Source organism: Papaver somniferum, chromosome 6 (assembly GCF_003573695.1).
Source record: "Papaver somniferum cultivar HN1 chromosome 6, ASM357369v1, whole genome shotgun sequence".
In the NCBI taxonomy this organism is placed as follows: domain Eukaryota; kingdom Viridiplantae; phylum Streptophyta; class Magnoliopsida; order Ranunculales; family Papaveraceae; genus Papaver; species Papaver somniferum.
In genome coordinates this window covers 20,901,251-20,910,646 of record NC_039363.1, presented here as the reverse complement: position 1 = coordinate 20,910,646, position 9,396 = coordinate 20,901,251, and the positions used below count along the sequence as shown (strand labels likewise).

The 9,396-nt window shown below is 36.7% G+C and overlaps 1 protein-coding gene across 1 annotated transcript; it reads right to left on the bottom strand.

Moving 5' to 3' along the window:
- Positions 1–160: 160 nt before the first annotated feature.
- Positions 161–2,241, bottom strand: LOC113290630 (cysteine-rich receptor-like protein kinase 10). The gene is made up of 7 exons (XM_026540212.1): positions 1,506–2,241; positions 1,380–1,429; positions 1,081–1,221; positions 923–1,006; positions 799–853; positions 444–681; positions 161–326 (listed from the first exon to the last, which is right to left on the bottom strand). Exons 1-7 carry the CDS (start codon positions 2,239–2,241, stop codon positions 161–163), a joined length of 1,470 nt encoding a protein of 489 aa, XP_026395997.1.
- Positions 2,242–9,396: the final 7,155 nt, after the last annotated feature.

The following is a 9,396-nucleotide window of genomic DNA, read 5'->3' as shown; positions in this document are numbered from 1 at the left end:
ATGCTTTAGTTAACCAAGGTAAGTTTCCCGATTTCTGAGAGATCTTAATTTAAAGAATACAATCCAAAATGTTACAATCTATAACCCATACTCAACATCCCAAACTGCTTATGGATTCCCTCACCAACTCGATGTACCATGTTTATACAATGTACATTAATTAACGAGGATCCAATTCAGAAACGGATGCCTCATTGTCTTTCCATGTCTCTTTTTCCACTGCTTGGCCGGGCACGAAATTTGCAGGTTGTGTAGGTAATGGGAAAGTCATGGAGTTGCTGCTAAGCATTATGATGACCGTGGACATGGTAGGTCTATCAACAATACTGTCTTGAAAACCAATTTAATGCAATGAATAATATTTCAAAGTTTGATAGTTGATTATACCATTGTAAAGAAGAATGAATTTGTTTATGATCTGAAGAATTTCAGTTTGTACTTACATTGTTCCTGCAACACTGCTTGTATTAGCTTGACTTTGATCTACCTTAAACAGCCTAGCCATTCCAAAATCTGAAATTTTTGGAATCATATCTTCGGCTAATAATATATTGCTAGCTTTGAGATCTCGATGAATTATCCTGAGCCGAGAATCCTCATGAAGACAAACAAGACCTTTAGCAATTCCTCCAATAATCTTGTATCGTTTCTCCCAATCTAAATGCATTCGCTTCATAGTATCTACATACATTATATTCAAGAAACGAATAATTAATAAATCATTAACTTAGGCTACTCATAATAATCACTGAAATGATGCATGCAGTTTTAATTACCAGAAATACAACGCACACGTACCGAATATGAAATGATCTAGACTGGCCTTCATCAACTCGTACACGAGTAGTTTCTCCTGTCCATGAAAACAAAAACCTAATAGCCTTACAAGATTCCGATGTTGAAGTTTAGCTAACAACAATACTTCGTTCTTAAACTCTTGATCACCTTGGCTTGAGTTTTTAGAAAGTCTTTTGACAGCTACTTCTTCTCCATTGGATAGTATACCCTACAGACGCCAACAAGTTGGAATTTAGCTCCAAATATAAAAACTGAAAACTTTGCAAGTATGAATATGTGCACCTTATAAACAGGGCCAAATCCACCTTCTCCCAACTTATTATCCTCAGAAAAGTTATCTGTTGCAGCGTTTATATCATTGAAAAAGTCAAATAATAAGGATTCTGCATTTTGAATATCTGGATTTGTATCTGGAACTGCCACCTTGTTGCAATAAGGACTAGAGTAACAAATAATGTAGAGTGGAAGGAGATTATAAACCGAATCAAGTGCGACTTACCATGATAGTTGTTATTTATGTTCTTTTTCTTATGGAAAAAAAACCACCAAACAGCAATGGAGGATAATATTACTGCAATTACCAATGGAATGGCGATCATAACAACAATCTTTGATGAATCCTTTCCCTTTGCTGCACAGTTAACAAGCAAATCATAAATATTTGAAAATCTTTTCTACAAAGTTAATATTTAACTTCAACTACTTACAATAAGTTGTATTTGATGGCGGTTGGAGAGTTGGAGGAGGTGATGCTTGAAGAATCGGAGGTGGTGCTCGAGTTGTATACATATAATTCCCGTAAAAAGGATTATACTCAAATCTGAGAGTACAGCTTGGAAAAAGAACTCTTGCCCCTTGGGCACCAGAAGGTAATTTCCCAAGAGCTGATCTAAGACATTTACTACAGAGAGTTAGTGCCAAATCTGGTGTACACTGAACCATTGCATAAACTTTGTTAGATGTATTGTAAGTTGCTGAACCAGTAGCGTATAAAGAAGGACTAATAGAAGTATTAGTAACAGCTTCAATCGCTAAACCATCCAGTAATCCAGTTACTAAGTCTATGTACCCAACTTGGTTTGCGATGCTATTATCCACAAACACTAAAACAACGGACGGTTCTTCATTCAAGATCGAAAAGTAATTCTCATCCGAATACCTTAAAATACATCCATTGTAGAAAAGAATGGCTGTTTTTTTATTTGGACACCCGGAATCTTGCATAACCCTTTCAGTTGCAATCTGAACACATACTGCACATATAGCCGGTGCAATATTCTCACGGCAGTGTAAGGATCCATAAACAGTATTTGGATTACTTCCGACTGTAATGTTACGGTAACCATATGGAGGAATTGTGTTGGTGTCTGCGAATGTAGTTGCGAGAGATGAGAGTAAGAGATTGAGATTGGTTTGATATGTACTGTTGGCTGTGTAATTCATATCTAAACATAATGTATAAGCTAAATAGTTCGGAGTACGTTCTTGAGCTTGTGAGGTTATTATTTGATCATAACAAGATATGAACAATATCAGAATGAAGATAGTGCGGTGTTTGCTAGAGAACTCCATTGCTTGTTTGTGTGATGAGATCAAATCTTGTACACAAATGAAATGATTATGATAATGTTGGTAAAACCAATGTTGGAAATCAAATAAGTTTGCAATTAATTTTTGTGAGACAAGGACTTTATCAGTGGTAGTTACCGTGGAAATCCAATGCAATGAGTGAATGAGAGTCAATGGCATACTATATTTTAAACAAATTAATATCACCTACTTCAACCAGAATGCCAGTTTATGCTTTAAAAATTGATGAGTGAAAGACTATACATGACTTGGACGATCAACGCGTAATTGGGGGTCATAGGAACTAATAGTAGTTGAATTGGATTGATTTATTTCCAACTAATAGTGAGATAAATCTTCCCGTCAGTGAAGAAATTTCAAGTAACACTCCTGGTTCTACTGCACCCACGGAAACAGTTCAAGAGGTCGAAACTCATGTGACCGAAGACCCCGTCCTTTCTTCACCAGTAGTACCTACAACCAGTTATCCTCTTGCTGAAACTCCTGAGGTAAACCCAAAACCTTTGATAAATACCTCCTCCTCTTGGAGATGAATAACTTAATCCAATATCATTTTATTGATAAACCTTAAGCTTCTTAACATGGTATCAGAGCGATGGTGAGGTGAGTGCTTCTTTGTAGTAGCGAGTGCTTCGACTTTGTTTGATCAATCTTCCGCTGGCTTAAGGTTCTTCTTTTTCTTTATACATTTTCTGAAAAACAAGTAAGTTCTACTTACTAATTTTCATTGGTAATTTTTTGATAAGTTTGTGATATCCACTGTTGAATCCTACTAAATCCAACTAATCCATTTATCCTTGGATTATTTTTTAAGCTGCTCCTGTTCTTGGATTTGAATCTTTTGTTGTCATAAAGGTTCATGTTTTTTTGGTAAAAGGGGCATTGATTCCTAACAAACAGTGGTCATTATCATCTTACCTACTGCGCTTTTTAATTTTATTGGACCTTTTACTACTGATTTTGTTTCTCACAAACAGTGGTCATCTTTGATCAAGATATTGTTTTCTCATCGGGCGTCAAATTTATGATCTGATCAAGTGTTCTTCACATTGCTGTTTTACCTTGCGTTTTTATCTTAGCTAATTAATTAATCTTAGTTATTAAACTCGTAAGCCTTATTACCTTGTGTTTTGATCCTAGTTAATTTGTTGCTTGTGTTCATAAGCAAAATTCTGTTAAGTTTATTTATTTGCCGGATTTGTCAAACGTATTTTCTCCGTGTAACAGGGAGAACTTGATTTGAACTGTTACTTACCTTTTTTACCCTGGTAGAATTTATTTCTACACATCTTTATCCATACTAGTATAACACGCAATGCGCCTGCCGTTCTGTTCATTCTGTAATATTCTACCGATTTGATTATTCTCAGCTCATCAATCATTATTCCCCATTCGCAGCTTCACCTAAGCCAGTCACTGCAAACCATTAACCAATTGCACACCCAATAATAGCATCAATCTCGATCATCACAATCACTCACAGAGTCACAGTCAGCTCCATTAACCCCTTGCTGTAGCCTCCCTGCAACACAACAACATCACACAAAACCGAAATGTTTAGCTACATCTCCCATAATTCTCAGTGCCACGATCACCATATCCCTGCAACCATTTCTGTCACAGCATACCGCTATCTCCATTCTTTTCAGTTTATCTCTGTCACAACCATTGTGACTTAAACTCAACAACGTCATCTCACCTGCCCTATTGATTCATTACCTCAGACTACCACCACCTAGTATCACACTCCATTTTCATTTCCATTTACCTGCACAGTTCATACTTTTACCTCACTCATTCATCTAGTCCCTGTCATAACATCTTCTCCATATCAGTCAGCTTCAACCATCCACATACCGTAATTTCACAAATACAACAAACCCATTAATTCATTACTATTTCCTAAAGATGAACCCACCTATATATAACTATGATTAAAAATGATCTAACTGGATACGAACAAAGAACATGATATTAATATATGCCTAGGAAGGTGTTGTGGCAGTGCTGAATACGAACAAAGAACATGATAGTAATGGACTCTCATGTGGTTCTCCTCCTCTTAGTGTTTCGTCAGTGCCGAACGAAATGACTTGTTTTTGCTAATCTTTTAATGGTGATATCTTCGCAAGGTTAAGTATTTCTCGTCCATCATTATCTCTCGCATGCACTCGACTTAAGATATTATCATGAAAGTCTTCGATATTTTTGAAAGAGTGAATAATTGAATTGCAATATAAATTCTTCGCTTTCGCATCCACTTCAATCACATATGTGTTTTTTCCTTTTTCTGCATTGTATGTGTTGCCTCCAGGTGGTGGTGGTGGTGGTGAATTTTGTTGCTGTTGTGCTAAGAAGTGGTTTAATTTTCCTTGTTCTATCATTTGCAGTATAATCTTTCTCACATTTCTACAATTATGCGTTGTGTGCCCATGAAAGTGATGATACGCACAGAAATCCTTACTTCTTCTTCCTGATGGTGGCTCATTTCCCAAATTGAAGGGTTCAGGAATATCTTCCGTCAAAATAATAGCTTCCCAGACTTTCTCTATTGTCGTATTCAATAATGAAAGTTTTATTTGTTCCCGGACTATCTTTTGGTTTCCTTGTTTCTTATTATAATATGGTTGCTGCTGTTGTTGACCTCCATAACTTTCTTGTTGGTTATCCATTCTTTGAATTTTGTTATTTCCTCCCCGATTTTGAAGTTGTTTCTCTTTGTATTCTCTTTAAAACTCTTTTTGGTCCGCACTTCCCATGGCTACTAGCTTTTGTTCAACCTCAGCTCTTTTCTTTCCATGACTTCTTGAGATTTACTCGCAACTGTATTCGTTATTCTTGGAAGTAAACTCGCACCCCCATTCGCTTGGTTCATCTCAACCGGGTAAGACTCCATATATCTTTGCTTTTCTTCTAAAGCTATATATTTTTCTTGAAATTCGGGCAGCTCTGACATAGTGATGGTGTCTTTTATCCTGAAGATTTGTGTATATAAGAAGTCTGTGGGGAAGAGAGCATTGATAAAAGATAATATAAGATTCCGTTCATCTACTCGTCTGCCCATTTCACTACACATGGTTCTCCAACATGTTGTTAAATGTCGCAGACTCTCATTAATCCTTCTACGAAGCCCAAACGCTGTTTCAATTCCTGGTCTTGTCATGTTATTGCTAATATATTGCCCCAAGAATATGTTCTGTAGGTGATGAAAAAATCTTATGGTTCTCACTGGCAGCCCCTCAAACCATTGTAATGCTTCTCCAGTTAAGCTGGCTGGGAAATATTTACACAATACTGTATCATTCCCTTCCCACTTCAATAAAGATCGTCTATAAGCCTTAACATGTTGTATTGCGTACATGGTGCCATCAAAAATATGGGTAAATGTGGGTAAAGTATACTTGGATGGTATTATTGCAATTTGTATGTGTCTTGCGAAAGGTGTTTTCCCAGCTTCCTCTACTGCTTCTTCTAACTGTCTTCTTCCACCATTTTTCCGCACAAACATCATTTCTCGTAACTCTGCCATTTCTTTAAGAATTTCTTCACTCATAGATTGATCTAAATCGTATTGCATAGGCCTTTTTAATCTCACTTGTCGCAATATATTCTCATGATTATTCTGTCGCACGATTTCCTGTATCTCTCTCTCTTTGGTCTCCTCTCTTCTTCGTCTACGCCTTTCTCTTTCATCTCTTTCTCGTTCACGGAGTTCATTATTTCTTTCATCTTCTTCTTCACGTGCATATTGATCTCTTAACATTTCTCTACCATGTAATAAGATTCTTCCTTGTTCTGGATCATACTCCTCATCATTATCTCTCTCATGATGTATGCGATGGCGTTCCCCAACATTTTGATATCTAACAGTCATTTCTCGTGGATGCTCATGTTGATCATATCCCAATTGAAAATTGTCACCTAAATTTCGTTCCCTTCGAGCATGTCCTTGATTAGACTGACTTTGTCTTGATAAACTTCTACTGGTTCTTGACCTTGATCTTGTGCGTGTTGCACTTCTGGATCTCTGCTCTTGCAGTCTAAGATTCTCTTCTCGCAAATTATCATTTTGTCGTATCAAATTCGCACATACTTCATCTTCTCTTCGTCTTTCTGTAATCAATCTTTTCCTCAATTCTGCAATTGTCATATTTCCTTCATTTCCTTCTATCATTCCCGTTCTTGCAGTTCTTTGGTCCTCTTCTTCCGTAGAATCAGTTTGTGAAGTATGCATGCTTACTCTATCATGATCGATAAGATTGTGTTGTTCTTGTGTACGTTGAGGTCCAATTGGATCTTCATTTCTTTGGATATTTCTTTCCTCCATTTCTGGTTGATCTGGAATTTCACCTCTTCTTCTCTCAGCAATTCTTGTACTCCTCCTCGTTGTCGTTTGTTCGACAGTTGATCCAATTCTCACCATCACTCATTCTTTTTGAGATTGAATTTCTAAACAAATTCACCAACATGATTTATCACTCCGAGTTGTTTTCTAGCGCCAAATGTAGTTTCAGGAATTCCTACAACCACACAAATACAAGAGTTTATGAATTATCAAGTGATCATGGTAGAAATTATCTCTTTATTGTATCAAAATCTCAAGATCAATTACAAGAAGATATGAAACCCTAAGTTTCTTTTACATAGATTTTCTCTCTCATGATTTCTTGACCAAGGATTCTAAAAAGAACTCTCTCTCTCACAAGGCCAATCTACACTTTATATAGGGTATTACATAGTGGATAACAACTAAGATATCCCCTTATTTCGGAATGACCGTACGCTGTTATCGCACACTTATACTTGCTTACATCACAGAACTTCCATACTTCACACAGATCCTCACACTTTACTCGTGATTATGCTGACTTCATCTGATACGTCATCTTGATTTAACTGTGTGCGATCATATTCGCTCTTATTATATCTTCTTTTCTTCGCATAACTTGTATGTGCGATACTTTATTCCTACACGAAAAATACACGTACGAAGAATTCGTGTTTGTTAATTTCAGCGAGGATCCAATTCAGTGACGGATACCTCATTTACACTCCACGCCTCTTCAATTGCATACGCAGGCCTTTTAGGTAGTGTGAGAGTCATGGAGTTACTATTAAGCATTAGAATAACCGAGGCCATCGTCGGTTTATCTGCAACACTATCTTGAACACATAGTAGGGCAATGTGGACACATCTCATAAATTCATTTCTCGAACAGTTTTCTTTCAAACTCGAGTCTAACAATTTCATGGATGAACCATTTTCCCAATGTCTCCATGCCTGGGGGGAAATGCACTTTTATTTATTTTCAATGACCTAAACAATACAAAAAAAAATTGGGATAATTTTCAAGCCTGCGAACCATACTCACATAAGTTAGAAGATCTTGAGCACCACTTGTCACAGATTCATAAAATGAATTGTTCTTCTTTCCGCTAAGAACTCCTGCCCCTTCTTTATTAGTAATAGTAGTAGTAGATAATTTCCCAAGTGCAGATCTAAGACATCTATTACATAAACTTGGTGTCAAATCTGGTGTACACTGAACCATTGCATAAACATTTTTAAAAATTGTGTAATTTGCAGAACGAGAAGCATATAAAGAAGGACTAATAGAAGTATTAGTAACAGCTTCCACCACTAAATCATCTAGTAATCCAGTTACTACGTCTACAAATCGACTTTGGTTTATTACAATGATATGAGGGCTTGTTAATGTAATTGATGGTTCTTGATTCAAGATTGAGAAGTAATTCTCATTTGAATACCTCAAAACACATCCATTGTAGAACATGATAGCTGTTTTCTTATTTGGACACCCCGAATCCTGCATAACTGTCTCAATTGCAAGTTGAGCACATAGAGATGTCCTTAACACATTAGTTCGCGGATATACTCTAAAGTAATGCTAAACCCGAATGTGCGAAGATGTGTCCAGGATAAGACTGCCCGATATAACTTGTATTAGCACAATACAAGTTACCCACTCTTAAACTCAGCAATGGGGATGGAAGTAAAACGCCGCACGAAAATAAAAGCAAGAAGATGAAGAAAAGTAGACCTAGAGATGGTCGCTGCTTGTGTGTTTTGAAAAGAGATTTTAGAGTTGTATTTATAGGAAAATTAACTTGCAAATCAAGTTAGGTTTAGGTTTTTTCTTATAAAACGAGTTTTGTTTCTTGTAAAACAATTAAACACTAAAAAAGGAATTTTTCCATAAATAAAACTCTTAAATAAATTATTTATCAATTTAAAAACTTGCAAAAAATAATTTCAAGTAGACACGAACTTGGTGCTTGGTACACGCGCATGGGCATGGGTCGAAACATGTATTTTTCGCCCCAACCGCTCCACCCACATTGTTTTACAACATATCCATGAGAACATGGTAATATAGTGGAGCACCTCTTTAGTTTTCCACAATGTGGGACTAAAGGTTCCATTTCATTCACTCAAAAATGAGTGAGTATCCTTAGACCCTTAGGTCATGAGATCAAACCACACCAAGACCAAAAAATCATTTAATAAATAACTCATTTTCTCCAACAATTCCCCACATGAATGAAATCTCGGTAAAAAACAATAAATCAGAGTACGGAAAATACCATTTAGGCAAAGGTGTCCATGAGGTCTTGAACCTTGCTTAGAGAGAAGTTACCGGAACTACTAGCTAGACAGTGAACTATGTCTTGAACTGCTAGCGTTTGGTGTAATTCTAATAACATCCATGCATGATATCCTCCAAGTGTTGCTAAGTTTGTGCCGTTTTGTCCATTTTGGCCCTGGACATATCCTGTTTCTCAAAATGCTTTAGAGAATCGACTCCATTCTCATTGGAAGCGACCCATTTCCTCATTCAGATAGGTGAGTTCCATCAAGAGTGTTTACTGCTACACCCCACTTCAATCTTAAATTGAAACTATAGAACTCATTAAGACTTAATTAAAAGTCATCCTCCACATGCAGTCACACTATCACATCAACACCATAGGGAAGGGACAGAGAAT